The sequence below is a fragment of the Phoxinus phoxinus genome (genome assembly GCF_949152265.1).
Source record: "Phoxinus phoxinus genome assembly, chromosome: 10".
Taxonomy (NCBI): domain Eukaryota; kingdom Metazoa; phylum Chordata; class Actinopteri; order Cypriniformes; family Leuciscidae; genus Phoxinus; species Phoxinus phoxinus.
Window position 1 is genome coordinate 33,613,322 of NC_136885.1, and position 24,509 is coordinate 33,637,830.

General features: G+C 37.2%; 2 protein-coding genes across 5 annotated transcripts in view; both read right to left on the reverse strand.

Annotated features, from left to right (window-relative positions):
• The window catches only part of LOC307005479 (mannosyl-oligosaccharide 1,2-alpha-mannosidase IA), a 219,284-nt gene extending 216,499 nt beyond the window's left edge, over window positions 1-2,785 (reverse strand). For all 4 annotated transcript variants that reach the window (XM_079625698.1, XM_079625697.1, XM_079625696.1 and 1 more), the window contains exon 1: window positions 663-2,785. In XM_079625698.1, coding sequence (XP_079481824.1) covers window positions 663-1,211 — 549 coding nt within the window. In that variant the 5' untranslated portion in view covers window positions 1,212-2,785. The remainder of the gene's footprint in view (window positions 1-662) is intronic.
• Window positions 2,786-13,500: 10,715 nt separating this feature from the next.
• The window catches only part of slc9a1a (solute carrier family 9 member A1a), a 46,041-nt gene continuing 35,032 nt past the window's right edge, over window positions 13,501-24,509 (reverse strand). Inside the window, exons 6-13 of the mRNA XM_079626497.1 lie at window positions 21,980-22,182; window positions 19,391-19,480; window positions 18,056-18,126; window positions 17,172-17,348; window positions 16,846-16,960; window positions 16,655-16,756; window positions 16,306-16,387; window positions 13,501-14,291 (exon numbers count right to left, since the gene is read on the reverse strand). Coding sequence (XP_079482623.1) covers window positions 13,990-14,291; window positions 16,306-16,387; window positions 16,655-16,756; window positions 16,846-16,960; window positions 17,172-17,348; window positions 18,056-18,126; window positions 19,391-19,480; window positions 21,980-22,182 — 1,142 coding nt within the window. The 3' untranslated portion in view covers window positions 13,501-13,989. The remainder of the gene's footprint in view (window positions 14,292-16,305; window positions 16,388-16,654; window positions 16,757-16,845; window positions 16,961-17,171; window positions 17,349-18,055; window positions 18,127-19,390; window positions 19,481-21,979; window positions 22,183-24,509) is intronic.

Sequence of the window (24,509 nt, forward strand, 5' to 3'; positions counted from 1 at the left end):
TCAGGCATCTACATATCAGTCGTGCCTGTTGCTGTTCGCCTCTGATCCAAGGCAATTTAGAACAAATGTATCATTTAACAAACACCTTTATCCCAAGTGACACTTATTACAAGGCACAATCCAACACGTTTCAAACCTACAATCTTATAGGTTACACAACTATGGAAGAAAATCATGCTTTGGTAAATCATAATTTAAAAAAAATCAACCCATTCACTAAAAGATTGAGGACAAAACTCAATTTTATGTTGACTTAATGCATTGATAAATGTATTTGAGCCAACTGAACATGTGAACTGGAGGTCTTTTAACCTTTTAACCTTTTTAGTTGAACCAACTGAAAATATCCAATGCAGCAAGTTAACAAAATTTAGTTTTTGACCTCAAATCTTTTACAGTGTGTCATAATTATAAAATAAAGTGAAAATTAGGAAATAAAGTCATTATGACATGAAAAGTTGAGTTTCTATTACTTTTATATAATAATTACTTAAAATTGTAACTTTTCATCTGAACCAATTCAAATTTCGCATTTTTATCCTACTTTTTATCCCATAATCATGTCTGATTGTGATTTCCCAAAGCAGGATTTTATTTTTCCTATGTGGCAGAAATGGGCATCCATACACAATAAGAGACATCCATGCACACATCTCCCTCACCTCTTTGACTTTCTCCCTCCGCTTGAGCGTCTCGGGATCAGATGGGTTTCCCTGGTCCTTCCCCAAAGCTGGTTTCAGCAGGCACTTTTTAAACGTCTCGTGGCTGAACGTGGTGCCGTGTGGGGCGTTAAGAGCGGCCGAGGTGACCCGCTCGTCCCTGGCCGGCGGCTCGTGCGCCCTCGCCGGACTCCACTCGTCCTGCGCTCTACTCCCAACAGATCTCTCCACAGTTCTCGCTCCATGGGTGACCGAGGGCTTGCGGCTCACTTTCGGTTTGACAATCGCCTCAACCCCTTTTAAACCCGTCCTCTGATGCTCTTGATCCACGGGCACCTTTTTGGAAAGCTCATTGTCGGAGCCCACGGTCACCGCGGGACTCTCGTTCTTGGAGAGGAAGATGCGCTTCAGACGCACGGAGTCGGGTAGAAAGAAAAGAGCCCCAAAGCACAGAGTTACCAACCCTGACAGGAACAGCAGAAAGACGAATTTCTGAGACAGACGAAGCCCCATGCCCGATGCGGAGACACCGGGTAACTTTCGGAGCACCATTTAAACTCTCAACTTTCGCGTCACGCACTATTATACTGTGGGATACACACAATGTGCGATCAAAACTTCTCTCGTCTCGTGGTTAGAAAGCGCGAGCGACACTGCTGTTGTGCAAACTGAACTCTCTCCTGGTCAAAGTGCCTAAATCTTTCTGAATCAATCGATTTAAGAGACCACAGGTGGCGTCAGCACATTTGCGCACAGCGAGAGCGTCATTGAGCATCACTGCAGCTTCCTTAAGTTTCAGTTTGAATCTCATCTGAGAGACCAAATTGAGACTTTAAGGGTCTTAAAGCAACACAATGTTACGCACATCCAAAATAACTGCTTTCTAAAGATGAAGACGCTCATCAATGAGATGAAACTGAAGTAGCATAAGCCTATAATAATATCTACAGCCAAAAGTCATCGCATTAACGCATAATAAAACGTGCCTGCAAACACACTGCTTTGTGGAAATGACAATGGTGTTCAACTAGTAGGCGAAATTAGGCGTTTATAAACCTAAAGTTAAAGCAGCATTTAGTCAATAATGGCATGCACAGCCAACATGCATCAATGCCTTATATTAAAAGGCGAGCAAAGTTCCTGCAAACACACACCAGATGATCACCTATAAAACTGAAGAGGTTAAGCAGCATCTAAGTTGCCTAAAATGTCATGCACACCCAACATTTATCTGAACGTCTTCATCAAAACACGCGAATTCCCTACAACTGACAAAACGCACTTTTAAAAAGTGAACGCGTCATATTAAAACGCCCTGTATTAAAGGCAAGTATCAACGTGCTTCCACACAACTGCTTTCTAACGACGCTGAAGATGAAGACTCGTGGCCAAACAGCGCAACACTGAAGTTCAGTGACTGAAATAAAACGCATCTCAGCTGATAACCCTCAAAATTGCAACCTCACGGGTTAGCCTACTTCACAATATCTGTGTGCGTTAGGCAGAGTGCACACCACTCCATCAAGAGCTGCAGAAATACATCCAAAGATCAAGTCAAGAGAGTCCGCGAACCGACGAGACGCAGAAATTCGGTCCAAGTGTTTCGAAAAACTGTAGCTTTATGCGCCGTGCACGCGCTCAACTCTTCTGTGCTCCGAAAGTCTACGTCCAGTGCACGAAGAAGGATGTTTGAGCTGGTAAAGCGTGATCGACAGATGGATGGGTCATTCTTCGCAAATGTAATCTAATGAAAGCACGCTGTATCTTCCCATTACTGCGCGTTCTCTTCCGCGCTCGCCTGGTTTATCACCAGAGAAGGACGGAAGAAAACGAACGCCGATGAACGCGGGTCGCTGCGGGATATTCTCTCGCTGTAGACGCGTTGAAATGAAGCCGTTGTGATCCGCACAGAAGCTGAAACAGAGCTCGGTGAGTCTCGGAGATCTGGGCGGTCTGCCGCAAACGCGTCTGATCAGCAGCAGCGGTGAGCGCGAGCGAGTCATTACCCGCGCCGCGCGCGCGAGAGAGCGCATCCGCGGGCGCATACATCCATCGTGTGGCGGGTGTGGGGATCGTTTTGAAGAACCTGGTTTCCACTCAGTGAAATAAAATGCATTTATATTTACAGTGGGAAATATGAGTTTGTTTTCATTTTCAGTTCATTTTGGCGATTTGGCCCAAGTGGTGCTCACTGCAGAGTCAATGACGTCTAGCTCCTCCTCCCTGGACGCCTAATGGGAGGAGGAGGAATAGAGTTATGGGTAGAGTTGGATATTCTAGCTTCACTCATTTGGCCCAAATGACATTTAGTGAGAGGGAGCTGGACGCGCGCTCTTAAAAATAAAGGTTCTTTATTGGCATTGGTTCCATGAAGAACTTTTAACGTTCATATAATATTTCCATTGCACTAAAATGCTCTAGATTGTTAAAATGTTCTGTACATTGAAATAGTTCTGTTTATTAAAAAAAAGAACTGTCAACTTAAAGGGATAGTTCACCCAAAAATGAAAATCCTGTCATCATTTACTAACCCTCAAGTTGTTCCAAACCTGTATGAATTGAACACAAATGTCAAAATATCTTTTGAAGAATGTCAAAATATCTCCATAAATATTTTTATTTAAGAAACAAAGTAACCAAACAGTTGACTTCTATTTTTTCCATACTATGGAAGTCAATGGAGCCCATCATCAACATTGTTCAAAACGTCTTTTTATTTTTTTACCAAGTCAAAGTACATGATTTCAACCATTTTGTAGGTTCTAACTAACTTTAGTTTGTAACTATCATAAAAAAAATTGTTTACAACATTGTCAGTGGGAGATTTTGAAACTATAATCTTAGAAAATTAAATCATTTTGGTGAATCGGCCTTCTTCAGGCTTATACTTTAATCTTAAAAGTATAAAGAGAACATTGTTTTAATGGAGTAATGCAGCATATTCTGCTTATTCTGAGCCAGTAATCTGTTCACTCTAAAAAATGCTGGGTTGTTTTAACCCAATTTTGGGTCAAATATGGACAAACCCAAACGTTGGATCAAAAATGCAATTAAAAAAATTAACCCAATGGCTGGGTTTGTCCATATTTGACCCAAAATTTACCCTAGCATTGTTTAGAGGTTCTATATAGAACTCTAGGGTTCTTGACTCAATTTTAAAGAAGACTTTATGCCCAAAAGGTTCTATATAAGGAGAAATTATTCTATCTCAATTCAACTCAACTTTTATTTATAAAGCACTTTCAAAACCATTAAAATGGACCAAAGTGCTGTCCATAAGTAGTAAATAACTCTAAAATACATAGAAACATAACATTACATCAAGACATGACACCAAGAGAATCAAACAACAAATCAGTCACAGTTCTCAGACCTAATCAAACGGCAAAAGCTTGATACAATAAATAAGTATAATCAATAATACTTTCATGTTTAATGGGTTATTTAAAAAAATTCTAGTGACAATATGTGCTGTTTAATTAATAAAATAATGAATTAAAGGTTATATATGAAGCAAGATTCTATATAACCTTTTCTTCTTCTGTTGCATTGCTGATATTCTGCTTATTGTGAGAGAATGTTTAAACTTTGTCTAGATTTAACTTGGTTTAGCAAAACAAAATGATTCACAAGTTTAAAGTGAATAAGCAACACCAAACCAAGGCAGCAATCAATACAGAAATTCAACAGATTTTCCAATTAAACTGGACGGAGACAGAGGACAGTTTTCCTGGAACATAATAAGACGAATGGTCCTGATTAATCCGGTGTAGATCATTAAGAAAAAACACCGACCGCAGCAGAAACTAAGTTAGTTACAGCAAAGGTCAAGACAAAAGTACAGTGCAATCCGCAGCAGAAAACTTCCATTCGGTGTTGATGGTTTCGGTCTCACGGGACGGCTGTTTACTGGACTTTCCTAATGGGAAATACTCTTATTCCCAACACACAGGATGTTTAATTCAGATGAATAGGAGATTCAGAGAACAGACGCTGTGTAAATGACCGTTTCTACAAAACCTCACAATAAAATAATGCTTTATTTATTTTATTGCAAATATGTTGGAGAGTAGAGACAGTATCTTCACTTCATGTTCTCACATGCACAAGCTTTTGAGACTTTAAATATCAAAGTATCCAAATTAGTGATTCTGCATTGAGAAAAAATAGCAATGCTCACTATTCAATGTTAATGTGTGAATAAGTGTAACATTTAAAGTCACTGCATGATTCCTCCTCATTTTCTCCAGAGTGTGTATGACGTTAAAACACTGAAATTAAAAGTGTCTAGCAGAAAGGTTTTCTCTCTGGGCATGAATATGAAAAATATTTCCCAAATGCTCAATAAGCATAAAATACACACTCTATGCAGACTTTAATTTTAGGCTTATTGGCGCAGATGCAACTGCCTGATTCATCATATGAATATCTCAGTAATAGGATCCAAATATCACAGAAAGACACTTATCTCAGCACTCAAGAACAATCTGGGGCAAATAAGCATATCGTGATGCAAATAGGTCACATTAATCTCACAGCCACATCAAGATTGACTCCTCGGCTTCTCTGGAGCAATTTAACAGCATCCAAACAAGAATAAATGAACACTAATGTGGCCGAAAGTGCTGCCGTGCGGTCTAGACCCAAACACATCAGGATTATAAATGTGAAAGAGAGACAGTGTCAGTCTGGTGTATTTTAGTGTCACAGTCCTTCATCAAAACAATATGAAATGATAAAACAGAGCGATTACATACAGTAAGCAGCATCAGATGCACAAAGCCCAGGTTTCTTTGAAATTATTAGTTATATATAAAAATTAATATCTAACATTAAATTGGCCTAACATGAAGTTTAGGTCGTTTCAAACACATCGAATGTATGTACACTGTAATACATAGCCTAACTAATAATAATGTTCATTAATATATATATTTTCATTTAATTTTGGTTAAAGTTATTGTAATTTTGCCATTTTTAATAGTTGTAAAAAATATATGTCTGTATAGTTTAGTTTTTATTAACTTTTCGGTTTTAGCAGGCCTATAGGCTATTTATTTCTAGTTAGTTTTTAGTCTAGTAGTCTAAATAGTTTAGTTGTCTTCAACAACACAAATGTGAAATCTTGCTGAAATAATCGTATAATGGCTTTTGTTAGTTAATGTTAAACCCTGAGAGAAAGTAAGTAAATAATCTAATTTCCATTTTATTGTTTATGCGTTGACTGCTTTTTATCCAGCTCAATTTTTTATACTGTAAGAAAAATAATCTTATATATTTCTTATAAAGTTATCAAAAACTAGCCGTGACTTAATGATCTTAATTTAGACTAAATCTGAATTTTGATGTTTAGGCTATCTAGTCGTTACTGGTAGGAAATAATACATCAAGGTATAAAACTGCATTTAAAAAACATGGGTGCAAACTAATAAAATAAAGAAAAGAATAAAAGAAAATATAGCTCATAAAATGAAGTTTGACCCTTTGAAGCTGATGATATGCATTTCTCAAAGGTTAAAGGCCTCCTTTTACTGATCAGTTGTTAAAATAATCATTTGATCAATCATTTGTAAAGAGTTTCAGACCTGTGTCGGACTGTGTGTCGGACTGTGTCGGACTCCACCTGCAGAAAGAGCCGTGTCAACAGCGGCCTCTGCTGGTCGTGTCGTGCTTGTGCATCTCTTTATATCAAACTAAAGCAGCATGTGACAAGAGAAGTATGTTCGACTTCACAGTATTCATGAGACAGTCTGCAAAATAGGCTACCGGATGACCCAATACTTCCTGTGAGATTCTGAGGTGAGCATACGATTGACACTTTACTCTCCCATGAGGCCACGATGATTTATGAATGACATGAAGCGACAACTGAAGATGATAACTTCTCAAAGCTGTACACAAGAAGATAAACAAATAGTGAAACAATTAATACAATAATAAAAAACAAAAATCAGCAAACATACACTAGTCTTTTTTGTTTGTTTTTATTGACAATTTAGCACACACACAGCCCAACAACATCACACAAAAATAATAGGGACAATACAGCTAAATATATCGACACGACAGTAAGAAAAGAGAAGAAGAAAGAAATATATATTTAAAAAAAAAAGATTGGGGAAAATTTTGGGGGGAAAAAACTGCTTTTTTTTTTATGTGGAAAAAAGCATACACTAGTCTACAAAAAATGTGTGTTGATTCATAAGAAAATGATTTGATCTTTAAAAATCCCAAAAGTCTGAGTTTCCCTAAGTTCAGGAGGAAGAGAGTTCCAAAGAATTGGAGCGTAAGAAGAAAAAGTCCTGGCTGTCGCCCGTAGATTTGAAGTGTGTTTGAGGAACAGCCAACAGATTAGATTGTGAAGAGTGCAGTCTTGGGAAGTAAGGAGTGAGTTACTCGGATAAATAATGTGGAGCCAGGCCATGTTCTGCTGTCAGCGTCATCATTTTAAAATCAATACAGAACCTGACCGGGACGGGAGCCAGTGCAAGGACTCGAATAGGAGAGATATGATTGCATGCCCAGGATCCGGGCAAGTTTTGAACATGTTGAAACGTGTTAAGTGTAGATTTGAATAGGCCTACTCCGGTTATAAAGGCATTACAGAAGGCAATCCGAGAGACAACAACATTTAGGATAGGACGCAATGAGGTGAAAAAAAAGAGAGAGAAGTTTAATAGTGTTCTGTATATAAGGATCAAATGTAAGACTGGCATCAAAGATTACTCCAAAGTTCCTCAAATGTCTTGGTTTCTCAAAACTGTAGGCCTACCATCAGCAGAAAAGTAGTTATAGGGGGAACCTAGTAACATACTGTAACGTTTTACTACTCAAACTTCAGAAATTAGTTATTCATCCATATCTTGATCTCAGAAACACAATCAGAAAGCAAGCAAACATCCAGGGTTTGAGTATATAGAGTTTTGTCAGCATAAAAGTGATAATGAAGGCTGAGCGATCGCAACACATGCCCGAGTGGTGACAAATATATTAAAGAAGAAAGGGCCTAAAACTGAGCCCTGGGGAACACCAGTGGCAATGAACTGGGAACAGTTGAGTAAAATAGGATTTAAACCAGTTTAAAGCTGTCCCCGAAACACAAACGCACTTTCTAGGCAAGTAAAAGACTATGATGAACAGTATCGAAAGCGGCTCTGAGATCAAGAAGGATGAGAATAGAAATAGCGCCAGAATCAGACGCCATCAACAAGTCACTGTCAACCCTGAGCAGAGACGTTTCAGTTCTGTGAAATTTACGAATACCTGACTGAAGGGATTCGAAGACATTACCAACTCTAAGGTGGTCACACAAGTGAGAGGCAACAATGAGTTTTAGTACTTTTGCAAAAACAAAACAAAAAAAACCCAGAAGATTTGAAATGGGGTGGAAATTGTTAAAGTCGGCCAGGGGAGAATTTTCTATTCCTGGCACAGGAGTTCCAGCAGGAGTTTTAAATGCACCTGGAACAACCCCAAACTACAATGATTCGTTTATTATACTGAGGACAGTAGGGCAAAATAACATCAAAGCGAGATATAAATAGACGAATGGGAATAGGATCGAGCAAGCAAGTGCTGGATTTCATGATACCTCCCTTCGAGAGCCTCAGAATCAAGCTGGGAGAAATTAGTAAGAGAATGTGACTTTAAAGGAGCAAATGAGTCTAAATTAGTATAAAATGCGTTATTTAACTGTGTTTGAAGTATTTGGGTTGCACTTTATTTTACAGTACGTGCACTTACATGTATTACTTACAGTATATAAGGTTACTACTGTAGTACGTCAGGATTACCACTGTAAAAAGTGATCAGTTGACTTAACTTAAAAAAAGTGAGGAAACCCGTTGCAGAATTCAAATGAAAGAGAAAACTGATGCTTTTTTAGCAAATTAAAACTTTATTTGTGTATCTTTGATAACCATAAATGTTAGATCCCAGAAGCTGTAGGCGACTTGACAAATACAGTGAATCCTTGTAGTGTACACTCTTTGACATTTGCAGATGATATCTCAGATCTTATATTGTGATATATTTTTTTCTTGTATTTAAAATAAACATTTTGTTGCAAATACATGATGATGCACTTTATCAAACGACAGTGATTCACATTAATAGATTATACGACAGCTGATTAATAACATACAGACAAACGCAGCTGATGTTGAAGAACTGGTGACATTTTGACCAGTAAAATAATAATTCCTATGAGTTAACCTGGTTCAACATCCATATAAAAACCAGCAATCAACACATTTCAAATCAGCCTTTAATATTACATGAGCTTTACACCAAACAGAGAGGTAAAGCCGTAGTAAGTTATTAAATGAATGGCTTAATTATTGCTGTGATCATGTTTGAAAGGTTCTGTGCTTCAAACAACCTCATATTTAACGAGGAAAGACTGTAGGCTACATCTGTGTTTAGAAACAGAACATTATGAAGTTATGAAGATGAAAGCTCACGATTATACTATCAAGATCTTCTCAGCACAGATGAACAGATGTTGCCTTGTATTCGGTGTCTTTTGGTGAAATAAATAACAGCACATAATTCATGCACATTTCAGTAAATGTTCTTTATAAAGTCATTTCATGTCGAGTTTAAGAACAGTACGCATGTTACAGTCCTTCAGTCAAACATTCACTCAGAATAAACCCTGAAACAGAAGCACAAGTTGAAGAGTACAGTCGTTGCATCGCCACCAGACACAATGAGATGAGACATTGACTGGACATTTAAAATCACGTGAAAGTGGCTTCACACACTCATTTCAGAGATCAACAGGTTTGTTCAGTCTTTTTACATTAGTTAGTCAGCATTCGAGTCGCTTCCCGGCGTCACGAATAACATGAGAGTGAGCGCAGGCCATTAAAGTGTCTGGAGTCAAACGATAAGCATCAGTGAGAGACAAAAGCCCATGAGTGATCAAACCTGAAAGCAGAAATAAGCTTTTATGATTATAAACAGCATGAGGCACAAATCCCATCTGAATCTGCATGATCACACACACACAGATGAACGGCAGCTTTAAAGTTACAGCATGCAAAAAAAAAAAAAAGACAAAATAATGTAAACTCACAGAATTGTCCGTGTGCTTCATGATAAAACCGTAATAAAGGCAAAATTATGCAAAGCAAAAGTAAACCATCGTGAACCGAACATCATATAAAAAGGCTTTATGGTGAATATGAGTAGAAAATGACACTACAGTGCCAAGCAATAAAAAAAAAAAACACGAAATGCAGAAAATATATGAAAGCTAGCAAACTTATTAAATACACAGAATACCTTTAAAACAAAAACTCATCATTGGCATTCAGCTTCATGTCAAAGACAGTTCAGTTTAAATAAATATTTCACCCCAAAAATGTAAATGATACCATTATTTAATCATCCTCATGTTGTTCAAACAGGCTTATTAAAGTTAACTAAAAACATTAAAAAGAAAAGTAATTTTTCATTTCAGCAATATTTCTCATTTTAATTGAGTTAAACTTGATGTAGGAAAATAAACTAAAATAGAAATTAATAAAAAACTATCAAGACAAAAAAAAAACTAGTAAAAATAAAACCTAATTTAAAATATGAACTATAATAAAACTTAAACTAATAATTCAATTACAATTGTGTAAACCGAAGGATGCTCCTCTGGGAAATAAAAGCATGCAGTTTTAAACAAAATAAGGTTGAGTAAATAATGTCATGTATTGGTTGAAATGTTTCCCCGTGTCGTCTTTACTGGAGCGGGTCACTCGTGTGAATACGGCAGTCCATGTTGCACATCGAGCCCGGGAACACGTCCTCTGTTCTACGCTCACATCGTGAACAGAGCAGACGAGACGTAACCCAGCAGCTGAAGCACACACACACACACACACACACCAGTCTCGTGACTGAACACGCGTGACACTGAAGAAAGGCAGAAGAGAGGACATCCTCTCGGTCAAAGGCAAAACAAGCTCACTAAAGAATTGGTCAGTTAGCATTGTAATTCTTCAAAGCAGAATATAGACATCTATGGACCATAGTTCAACTAAAATATATATAGATATGATTTCACCACATCTAGATTCAAATAAGGCTAATCTACTATTTGTGCATGCTAAAGAGCCTCTGAATTTGATATATTATTTATTCTTTTTAAAATACGCAATGCACCTTCAGAGCCGGCCAGATTGCGGAGAGTTTTGATTCTGGAGGTGCAAAAGGTTTTAAAGGGAATAATTCCACATACAGGTTTTAGAAGAGCCCAGACTGTGTGTAGTTCTTCAGGACACAATCACACTACCAACCAGCATTAACCACCGGCAGGAGTGTGTGTGTGTGTGTGTGTGTGTGTGTGTGTGTGTGTGTGTGTGTGTGTGTGTGTGTGTGTGGGGGCTGAGCTGTGGGGGAAGACTTTCAGGAAAGTGTCCAACGAATTCACGCAAACATTTCATTTAAGCAGCTTTTTGGTAAATCATAATTATGACTAACTATATGAATAATTAAATTAAAAAATGTGCAATTCTGACAAAAGTCATAATTACAATATAAAAAGACGCATTTATGACATACAATCAACTTATGTCATTACCTTATTTTTTTTAAAGCTCAACGATTATGACTTAGTACGTCATAGCTTAGATTATTTTTTGTTCATTTCCACTTTATATCATAATTATGACCATCTCATAATTTAAACTTTTTATCTCACAATGACTTAATACTTTGACCTTTTGTTAATTTCCACTTTATCACATAATTATGACTTTTTATATCATAATTTTGACTCACAATTATGGCTTCATACATCATAACTCTGACTTTTTGTCAATTTCCACTTTTTATTACATAATTGTGGCTTAGTGTCGTAATTTTGCCTTTTTTTAACTCATAATTAGACTTAATTCTTTGACCTTTTGTTGTAATTTCCACTACCACATAATTTTTACACAATTATGGCTTAGTTCGTCATAACTTTGACTTTTGTCAATTTCCACATTTAAGCCTATATCATACTTGTGTCTTAGAGTGTCGTAATTTTGCCTTTTTATCTCATAATTAAACAATTTTGTCATACTTGTCAACATAACGTTATCTCATAATTTTGACATTTTTCACTTTTTATATAAATTCTGGCCTAGTGTCATAATTTTGCTTTTTTATCTCATAATTATGAGTTAGTGTGTCCGTTTTGACTTTTTATCTCATAATTATGACTTATCTCATAATTTCGAATTTTTGTCCACTTTAATCTCAAACTTATGACTTGGTATGTCATAATTACAAATTTTTAATTTCATAATAAAGACTTGTATTCTCAATTTCAGAACACTTGGAATATTTTTGTGCTTTTTTTGGAGATGGACAGACGAGGTCAATATAAAAAGAGTTGCGTGAAGAATCAAGATACATTCTATATCATGGGGGGGGGGGGGATCAGCATATTGTTGTGTTTTATGAAATGAGGGTGAATAAATAATGACAATCTCGCCACTTTTGCATGAACTCTTCCTTTAAATCAAGCTTTGTGAAAACGATGGTCCAGATCTTTTTCAGAGCGGTCGTGACTGGTCACAAAAGCACTTTAAGTGTTTTTAAAGGGAATAAGATTATTAAATTAAAATTATCTTTGTTGTTATATAAAGTATAAGCTAAGAAAACAAAAGAAGATACATGATCACAACCAATCAATTTGGTCATGCAACTTTTTGGTGTAAAATAAAGTCTTTACAAAAGTAAATCTCCGCGAGTCTCTAGTCGTTTCTCAGGATTGTTATGCAAATAAGGCGTGATGACCAATGATCAATGATCTTCCACGAGTGGTTAGCGCGTCGACAAAATAATTAGCCGGAGTAAATATGCACCATCTGACTGATAAACATAAGAAAGGCCCTAATGTGGCCAGTTTCATATTATTGCTCCTGATAAACGGGTCTAAATCCTCGAGAGGTAAAACAACCAGTGATAAAAACAATAGCGCCATTTTATGTGAACGAACTCAAAGCATAAGAAAGAAGAAAACGCACCAATGCTCTGAAAACGCCAACAGAAGCGTCTGACCTGAATATAGAGCGAGACTGAGCAGTGCGAGCGTTTGGTCATGCATAGATCGTGCAGAATATTATAATTCCACAGTAAATGCCGCTTTACTTGCCGACACGAGTGACACTTGCACACCAGGCGTGATGTGACCAGCTATAATAAGTCATGTGTTCATGGACCAATCAGATTTTGGACCCATCTCACAGCGGCAGACTATTAGCATGTTAGCCAGGGTCATTGAAACGGTTGAACTCGCCAGTAACTTTATGAGTTTTGACTGCATGGTTGTGAGAATGTTCTATGGCTTAGTGCGATCCTCAAATCGCTTCAGTTGTGATTACATAAATATACTGTATATCGTCTGGCGCGCTGCATGTTTCGAATCAGTGTAAATGCTACTCTGCATGTGCTCGTGTTGTGTTCGCCACGCTTATCATTTGCATTTGGGAACGCAACGTGCGCCGACCAACTTCCCGGAGAGTTTATAAATCTGTTGTTGTCAACAAAGAGTTTTCCACCAAAATAAACGTTCAATTGGTTTAATGTTGGAAAGCAAAGAAATTAAGGCAACCATAAATATTAGTACTGTAATTTTACTGTTCTGTAAAATAAAAATATTATTATTGTTGTTAATAATAATAACAACAATAACAATTCTATATTTTATATAACATGTTTTATTATAATGCAATATATTAATATTATTAAATACTCTATCTTTACATTTTACAATATTAATAACATGTAATAATTCAATAAAATATATTTGTATTTTTTAATTACAATTATTAATGAAAATAATTGGGGGGGGGGGGGGGGTGTTCGTTCTTTTTTGTCTTTAGCTGATCACATGCCTGACTATATTATCGTCCACACCAATGCACAATAACGTTCTCGTTTATACTCTGCAATTATCAATACTCGAGCTCTTTAAAGTCTGCTGGATTCTGATTGGCTAATTGGTCAATGTTTTATTATCAGAATGTTTAAATCGTTCTGAAAGTGATTCTAACTATACCGTTGTGTGGACTCTACTATCCTTTTAAATTTAGAATGATTTTTAAAACTATATTTTTAATGTTTTCATAATATCGTTTTAAATATCGTGCTTGGTGTGAACAAGCCTTTGGGCTTAAAATAAAAAGAACAATGACAAGCGGAAAAAATAAATGGCTATTTTTGATCGCTCCCTTTCATTTTCTTTATTTTGGTTTATCAACAGTTTGGTTTTCCTGACGTTTCTCTCGTTTTGGCTTCCTATAGAAAATAAATCTGTCCTCCATGTTCCAGGAGATCTAGTCTCTCAGGGGAGGAAGGGTTCGTCCTCGTCTTCCTCGGCGGCGGGCCCCGGATCACTCAGACAGCGCGTGAGTCGCTGAGGCTCTTTATCATCATCATCCTCGTACGCCATTTTGTCCTTCTCCTTCTTCTCCTTCGCAGGACAGGGTGCTTTCATCATCAGGCCGCCGTCCTCCTTGCTCTCCTTCGGCTGGCTTGCTTTGCTGCCGAACTCGTTGACGGGGTCCGGGCTCTGAGGGGAGGCCAGGTCCACTTTAATGGTGGGGATGCTTTCTGTGACAGCCTTCGTGCCCCACACTTGAGGGTCTATATCAGAGCAGAGGGAAGATCTATCACACAAAACCTTTTCCTTCATCAGCATTTTACAAACTGAAATAAAAAAGCTAAGTAAAAGTATATTTAAAAATATACCCCCCCAAAAAAAAAAAAATGCTAATTACAAAACATAACAAAAATACTCAAATTTAAACGAAAATGTTAATATATAATGTGCGAATATAATATTATTTGTGAATATAGTGAAGGGTTAAACTGTTATTTCAGGGTTTTATTTACACATAAATGCACATACATAGCATGCATTACATTATTTGACCATACGCATCTGACTATAGAGAATGGGCAGGCAGTGGTCTGCTTATTATTGTGTAACGGGTAATTTTGCCAGCACTTTAATATATATATTTATATATGTAGAGACAGAGATAGAGAAATGAGAAGCCAGTGTAGGGCTGGGCGATAAGGCCCAAAAAAATTATCACGGCCCCTGGTTTCCCTTATTGTTTTTTTTATATAGTTGGAAACGGTGTAATTTAAAATAGTTGGAAACGGTGTATGTCCAATAAGTTTATTATAGTTTACTTTACAGTAAGTTCAATACTCTAATAACAAGGAGTAGTTTTAGTAGTAGTGTTTAAAAAGCACATCTGTTCACTAATAAGCAATGCACATATTTTTTGTCAACACCGTCAGTTTTTCGCCAACACCGTCAGTTTTTCGCCAACACCGTCAGTTTTTTGTCAACACCGTCAGTTTTTAGTCAACACCGTCAGATCTTCGACGTTTGGATGTATGTTTTTGTTAATCTTTTGGGGAAAAAAATATTCTTCCTTCAGTTGATGTTGTTTTTGTAATAAAGGACCATCTGATCTAAATCCTCTTATGTTTTATTTATTTAAGGAATTTGTTTTTACAATATTGAAATTAAAATCAAAGTTTGAAAATGCAAATATTTAGAAATCTGAGTTTTCAGAATAGTGTGAAATCACAACTTAAGGTTATAGATTGTATTTTTTTTACATATCAGAGTAACTAAACACTATTACAATATACTTCAGAACTTTAGATTCTTGTTGGATTGGAAGAAATAAAATTGTTTACTTTTTAGTGTGTCTGACGGAGTTGACACAAATCCAGTTCTGAAGGGAAACATGTAAATTTGTTAAAAATGTGTTTTTATTTAGAACCTGTTCCTTTACATGGTTAAATAGCTAAGACCTTTCTCTGCAGAAGCATATAACTCTAATTGATATAGTGTGTATTTAAAAAAAAAAAGTTTTTTAAAACGTGTTTTGTCCCGACTCTCAAGAATCAGTGAATTATAGAATTGGCTCTGGATTATAAATATTTTTTTGTGTGCTGGAAGCAAAAAATAAATAAATAAATCTAACAAAATTTTATAAAGTTTATGTTTAAAACAAGATCCCCCCCCAATATTGATCAATTAACATTAAAAAAAAAGTCTAATCTTATTAACATTCTAAAAAAATAGTCTAATCTTACTAAATTGTGCTTATTTAACTGCATTAAAGTATTTCTACTGGAAAATAAGACAAAAATACTGATAAAAAAATATTTGTTACAGTGGAAACAGTTCATTTATGCAATTTACTAATAACAATAAATAATTTACTGTAATAAGGTATTCAAGATGGTTCTCTGATTATTGCAATATAATGCATTTCTTGATTCTATCCATTGTTACTATAGTTTATGCCAAAGTACTAGTTATTTTTACTATTGTAAACCATAGTAATTCACTATAGTGTCTGCTCTAATATCCATTTACCACAATTTAATTGTAATAATAACTTGGTAGATGTTTGTATATGGCTTGATTGTGTTGAACATAAAGAGTTATGCATTTGATTAAATCTGCTGAATCAATAGGGGGCGCTGTGCTGTGCAACAACTGAAACCTGAATGATAAACCGCACATTCACTGAGTGGAAAGGCCTGGGACCGAAGAGAAAGATTTCAGAGACACAACAAGATCCTAAAGTCGTATATCTGTGATCCAGCAGAGAAGGCGTCCGCTCACCTGAAGACAGTCGAGCTCGAGCGACGGTCGGGGAATCAGGAGGCGGCGCTGGAACAGTGAGGTGATTGTTCATCTGGGAGATCTGGAAGAAGCGAGATATGAACCATCAATGCTAACGTTCTATTATGATTAATAAAGCACATTCCAGCTATCAGTGGCTTTTACGTGTAACTGAGATGAGTTTTGGTGGACAGTGACTTACATACTGCCAATATAACAATTAATTGAGATGCACAAAATTGAAATAAAGCCATCGATAGATTTTGGAAACGATACACCTTATCTAATAAGCTAATACTGATCATTTTTTCATATCCAATGATGAATCAATCAATCGTTAACGTCAAACCTTCTTTTCCATCTCTATTATTTTCTTGCGTTTGATAAGGACGTCGCTCCAGCCGTCCTCAAACGGATCCGCCACCAGCGTGTGTCTGTTGTACGAGCGCAGCTGAAAACACAGAAGACAATCTGGTGTGATCTGAATGACTCTCACGGATGAATGAAACATAAGAAGTGTGAAGTGAAGTGCTGACTCACTCTCTGGCGGGTCCTCTGCAGGTTTGTGCGCAGGATCTTCCTGATCTCTTCCTCTCGGGACTTTGAGAGCTGTGGCAGAGCTCGGTCCTGAGGAGTCTTCTTGGGCTGGATGTTCCTGGAAAACAAAGTGAAAAACTCATTATCCATACATCCTATAAACATTCACTGAGCTGCGCATGCGCCGTACTGCTGCGGAGGGAGGGATTTCAGTGGACGAGAGATAGGAGTCAATGGATTACGTGAACGAGAATGATTCGTTTCGTCTAGAAGATTCGTTCAAAAAGAACGATTGGTTTCTGAACGTAGCATCACTAGTGTGTACTCACTGCATGGAGATGGTGGAGGGCATGGCAGAAGGCAGCTTGGATCCTCCTCCACTCTCCACCAGCTCGATGGCCTGCTTCATCTCCATCTTGTGGTAGAAGGCGATCAGCTGCGGTTCTTTGGAGCGCTCACCCGCTATCAGGCACTTCTTTATGTACTTCTTATTGAACCGGTTCAGTCTGGAAATGAGAAGGAAAAGGTGATGCTTTAGATATGATCACAAACCCCTGCCTCCAGTAACATTAGTGGCAGAGTGAACACTGAAACTGTGTCTGAAATCAATGTGGCACACACACACACACACACACACACACACACACACACACACACACACACACACACACACACACACACACCTAAAATAATATATATATTTTTGAGATATATTTTTTAGAAAGGAAAATCACAAATAGTTTGATCCATTTTATTCACATATACCGTACATATTTACAGGTGAAACTCGAAAAATTAGAATATGGTGCAAAAGTTCATTTATTTCAGTAATTCACCTTAAAAGGTGAAACTAATATATTTTATATAGACTCATTACATGCAAAGTGAGATATTTCAAGCCTTTATTTGTTATAATTTAGATGATTATGGCTTACAGCTTATGAAAACCTTTTGACAATATTCGAGTTTTGCATTTGGGGTTTCATCAGCAGCAACAACAGCACAGTATAAAAGACTGAACTCGGCCAAATATACTAACAACATGTCTGATTTGAATGGCTAAACATCACTGACGTTAGTCATTCAAAACAATGTCATATCTAAATTCTTCATCAAACACCAGATGTAGGAGTCATTATGATTTCATTAGAATTTAAATAATCACAAAATCACTTAAAATCACCAAATTTGACTTTTTGAGTTTTATACGTACTTGTCTTTCCAGTGATGATGTCCATAATGTCCGCAGATATCCTCAATGCCAGTCAGCAGATGGTCCAGAAACTAAAGACAAATGTACACGCTATCAAGTGAACATAAACGACAATATCTGGCAATAACGCTCAGATTGTCAGTTAAATATCAAACAGAAGCTACAGCTGAATATGATGTTGACAATGAGCAATAAAGTGGACAGCAGAGAGATTTCTGCCAATCACTTAAAGCATCAAAGATGATGAGACGCCCATGCAAATGGGTGTTTCCATAGCAACAATCAGTTTTATGAGTGGTGAATAAATGCCAATTTGTGGGCAAAATGTTCTGTCCTGAGTTTAGTGGAGTGGATCCAAGCTCATGTCTGGCGTACAGACAGCAACCTGCTCGTTCTGCCGAACATTCACATCAAACTCATGAGGATGGAGACTTTGTAAACATTCAAGTTCATATTTTATACATATATGCATTTATTTGATCAAAAATAGAGTAAAAACAGCAATATTTTAAAATATTATTACAATTTAAATTAACTGGTTTCTGTTGTAATATATTGTAAAATGTCATTTATTCCTGTGATCAAAGCTGTATTTTCAGCATCATTACTCCAGTCTTCAGTGTCACATGATCCTTCAGAAATCAGTATAATATGATTTGCAGGAATATTTCTGATTATTATCACAGTTGAGAATATAACTATGTATATAATTCTTAATGCCGTTTCTCTCTAGATTCTCATGAATACATTTACCATTACTGTTTTACAGTCGATTTTTACTTCAATTTACTTTTTGAAAAAGCATAAATAATAATGAGAATGCATTTGTTGGATTTGCATTAATATTTTTTTTTACTTCTGCATAATGGTTAAAAGAATGTGCTTAATTCTCATGAACAATGTCACAATGCAAAAAAACAAAAAACTGTCCAAAAATGGGCTTTATTTTCTTTATGCAAAATATAACTATAGTTTTTTTTTTTTTTTTTTTTTTTTTTTTATATGACCTGGAAATATTCTGGACAGATTTCTTGAGATTCATCTGGTCCTTTGGACTTAAAATCTTCTGATTCCTGTCACTCTAAAAATATCAAGCTGCATTTCTGTATGAAACTGTGACTATCAGCGCACACAACCAGCAGGTGGCGCTCAAACACCTTCAGTGGCAGTACTGGATGTTCCACAGACCCAAACAAGTCAACCAAATATGTCAATTATTATAAATAACACTAAACAAGCTGAGCTAGTTTTATTAAGAACAGATTTGTGTGAATGTGTTTGGGACTGGCAGAACATTGAGATATTGGTGAATCACAAATGGGAGTAAACTCGAACCTGTGTGTGAATCTCCTCATTGATGGATCGCTTTGTTTCCTGTTTCTTCTTCACTGCCAGGAGGTCCACCAGAGGTCGAATGGTCATACCCTGAAAACACAAAGAGAGCGGAGGGGAAATTGATGCATGCTTACAGACGGTCCTATTCAAATGCAATCGATACAGCTCCATTCATCAATCTTTGCAGTGTAACGTGTGTGTGTGTGTGTGTCTATATATATATATATATAAATAAAGGGATTTGTTCCAATTCTGATGGGAAAAAATGTAAACCATCCTGACCACTGAAGGAACTGCAAGTCATGACTAGGAAACGGTTGCGTTTCCACACAGTGGGCGGGATCTCCTGTCCTTCAACACTGAGCTGTAACTCATAGCATGTCCTCACTTGTCCCGAGCATGATTTGCAACTATGCTGAGCGCAACACGACGGACAGAGGGCTGGGACTGGGACTGCAGCGTTTACTACACTGCAGTCGAGGGGTTTTCCTCAAGGTCAGATGCTGGCAGAGATCAGGCTACACCGCATGCAGCAACAGCAGTCGCACCGTCACACTGCAAACACTGCCTGTGAACAGCACAAACTCTGCAGACAGAGAGACAAACAACAGATCGACAGCCATGTGCAATGCACAAAATATTCCACCTAAAATTGTATGAAAGTCGCTGCATAAAATAAAATAATAAAATAGCACAACTGTCAAGCACAACAGAAACACAGATCTGTGCCCAACAGGCAAGTGGCTCCAAATGGTGCTCCTAAAGTTGCATGAAAGTCACTGCAATAGACATGCATTGCAAAAATTAAATAAAATAAATAAATAAATAAAATAATGGATAGCAGTATTGTCAGGTCTACACCTAAAGGCATGCCCAAATAGGCATATCTAAAAGTGTATTTAATTCACTGCATTGCATTAAAATAAATATAAAAAACGTATAACTGTATAACAGTTAAACAATTATAACATAAAATCATAATAAAAAAATAATACTGTTCTTTTACTAAGAACGTTTTGTCTTTAATTTTAAAAAAGGCCTCAGTTTGATATTTGGATTATTCTAATGCAGTCATACATTTTGAAAAGTGGCATAAAAATGTCTAAATACTTGTAGGGGTCAATGTATATCTGACTACACAAAGACCACACGTCACAACACAGATGTTCACAAACATAAAACACAAACAGGGCAACACAAACCTTGCAAATCGATACTGTCCCTTATGTCCTTGTTCAAATGTGTGAACAGAGACACACCTTCTAAACCTGATACCACTTGATTTCAACACACCAGAACAAAGCCTAGGAGAGACACATTCTTCCTCCACGAAGAAGAGAAACTTCCTGAAACCTTCCACTGTGATGAATTCTCCAAAGTAAATCGCCATTGGTACAGAGAAACCAAACACCCGGCTGTGTCTCTTGGTGACGCATTCAAACGTAAGGGATTTACTGTATCACACAAACACTCAAGAGAAGATCAGAGCAGCGAAGCCGTTTGCATCTTTAACCTGATGATGATGCATTGACACTAAAACACTCGAGATACACTAACACAACTCAAACACATCAGCCCCCATCCATCAGCAAATCTACCACACACACACACACGTGTGCTGTGTACCGTACACAGAGTCTACGCCGGTCCTGCTCTTTTATAGCACTGCTTCCACTAAAGCAGAAAGACTCGTGTTACGATATGAATCATTCAAAACATAAATGAAGAGGGTTACTTTCACCACTGCCATTTTCAGCAGCTCATGCATATCTCAGGCCGTCAGGGCTCCCGCAGCTCCCTAAGAGCCGTCAGCTGGGGACGAGAAATGGTGAAACCGCACACGCAAATAAACATACGAGACCGTTCCATAATCCACCACACTGCATGAAGAAGTTCTTAAATTAAATACAATTCCACATATTCAATTTATGATTTTTTTTTACTAATTCCAACATTCATGATTTTGCTACCAAACACAGTGCACTCATTTACGTTAAATATTTAGCATTGAGATAATCATTCTATCATAGTTGAATCCATTTCACAGAATTTCATTGATTACCATTTTCAAATTCATTCCGCAGAATTCCACAATTTTTTAGCATAATTAGTCAAATTTAGGATTCTGTAGATGTAACCAATCATCTTCTCACAATATTTCATATATTTTTCTGTGCATTGCCTTTTTGAGTTGTGTGTGTGTGTGTGTGTGTGTGTGTGTGTGTGTGTGTGTGTGTGTGTGTGTAATTATAAATTCATTAATAAGTGTATAAAGATTTATGTAATATTGTGAGAAGATGAATGATTACATCTACAGAACCTTAGTCGTGATTAACGATTTTTTTCTTTTGAAATTCTGCAGAATATATATATATATATATACATATTATATATAGAATAATATAACTAAATTATGAATGTTGATATATATACACACACATACATATATACATACATACATACAATGTGTATCATATCAAATATAGAAAAGTATGCTGATGCTGCGTGAGCCAATGCCATATCCCATATCAAAAACATACCAACATGCTTTATGTACTGGAAGAAGAGTTGGAGCTGCTGGACACTGACCTGCACAAATACAGTGAAGAAGATGACCGTGATGATGGCAGTGAGGAACATGTTTCTCATGGGGAACTGCACAGGGTCGAGCAGGTAGACCAGCGAGAAGGCGATCGCTCCTCTCAGTCCACCGTACGCTACAATAAACTGGTCCTTACAGGTGAGCTTCACAATACGGAACTTGTTGATCACGAAGGTCAAGCCGATTACACCTATGGATCAAGCAAAACGTTTAATTAAACAAGCACTAAAAAGTGTGCCAACATTCACTTCCTTAGGGCATAAATCAAATACAGACCTGTTTCTTTAATTAGGCAAACAGTAATAATTAGAAAAGTGGTCATAACATTAATTAAAATCAAAGTAGTTTATTAAAATTAGTTCAGAACTACTTAAAGACGATGGACCTTCCCTGAAGCCATGACGCAAACACACAATCACACCTCAGATACTGGTGTTAGACATGCTAGATATGAGCTGTGAGTGACAAGTGTAACTCAAATCTAGTGAATTATTGCTGTTAAACACATTTCAGGAGGTCACGCTAACCAGGGCTTGACATTAACACACACCAACACGTCAAATGCGGGTGTATTTCAGCAGTGGTGTGTAACGCAGACACTTCTACTAGCCACTTTGGCGGGATGAATTTTATATATAATATAGCTTAAACATTTTTCATTTGTAGTCTTTTAAAAAGGCATCTGAAATAATAAACTAATGGCGCTTTTCCATTACCAGTACCAGCTCGACTCGCCTCGTCTCGGCTCGCGTTTCGCTCCGTTTTCCATCGCAGACAGTACCTCAACGATAGTACCTGGTCGTCATATCGACGCGACACACACCCGCTGCCCACACACACAGGGCAATGGAGGAAATCGAGTGTATGCTGTTTTACATAATATTAGTAATGGGTATGTCACGCAATCTCTGGCAAAACTATTAAAAAATGTCGGGGTTATTCAGGATACTCCGTCTGGCGCGTGCAATGATGACGCAGTGAATAGTGACGATTCTCTCTGACCAATCAGCAGTCTGCCGTGTTACACGTCACGTTATATTATCGCCTCAGGTCGCTTAGAACCTCGCTGAAGGTGATATGAAAAAAAGTAGCTGGAAGCAGGTACCGGTACAACTTTTACACAGTGGAAAACCAAAGGCGAGGCGAGCTGGTACTGTGTAGTGGAAAAGCGCCATAAGTGCTATGTATTGTTGTAAAAAAAAAAGGGCTGGGCGATATGGCCAAAAAAAAAATATCACGATAATTTTTTTTATATCAGTCGATATCGATAATTATCACGATAAACGTCAAACCTTAATTTCTTTCAAGTTTAAAGCCAGATGTTTGCTCCTAAGTGAAAGTTAGGAGCAAAAAGAAACCAGAGCGTTAATTGTGGTTTTAAACTAGGCCTAGTCTTTATTGTCAGAACACATCATGACAAACACTCGCCAAACAGGTGAACATTCGCAAATCTGAGTTAGAACATTCAAACATTTGTCATTTTTCCTTAACAAAATACATATCTTAATAGAAAACATAATTTCTTAGTTTCTGCATGTGCTCATTTTTATTTGGTAAAATGTAATATTCTGACTGTTTGAGTTTTATTAAAATTAACAATTGGTCATCCAGCATCATGCATTTAGATCATGATAACCACAGATAACCACCAGGCATAGCCTACAGCACCCCACTATCATGGCAAATTGTTACTTTATGGTTTCTATGGTATTTATGAAAACCAGTAGCCTAAATGCATTATTAAATACTGTAATTATATTCCATTAGTCCTTTAATACATTGTCTACATTAATAATATAATACAATTCAATATGTATATCCCACATTTCATGGTGCAGTTAATATTACTAGGCTAACGTTACAGTAAATCCGTGGTAAATATGGGACTTTGTAGACGGAAAAGCCTTCTGACTGTATCGCTGCGCTCAGTGTTTCTCCTGTTCGTCAGCGCGGTTTCATCTGCCTTTACACTGGTGTAAATCACTGAGACGTGTGTTCTTCGCTGAATTCAAGCGCTTCTCATTGGATCTCGTGACCGAGAGCGATCTGAGAGTAAACGCGTCTGCTCTAGTGAGATCGCGCTGCGCTGCCGTTTGGACTTTGAGCCTAGCGGATAAACGGTTCAAATGAGTTAAGTTCCGCTTTTGGCGCATACACATTATCGAACATTTATCGAACTCTTCATATCGTTCTATCGAGAAAAATTATATCGCGATAATTATCGTTATCGTTTTATCGCCCAGTCCTATGCTGAAATATCTTAAACGCTTCCAATACTGATTTTCCACAGAATAGATACAGGATACCAGCTGTTCTTCCTCTCTCTAATCTCTCCGACAGCGAGTGACACAAAAACCCGCCTCTCCTCACTCACTCGTTTCATTCGCTCCACATGATTATTGTTGCTGTTACAGGACTTGAATTTCGCCCAGGGATTGCGCGTATTGCGTATAATTTGATTCCCGCAGATTTTATGCTAACACCCAAAGTGTACGCACATAAAGCCGCTTCTCAGAA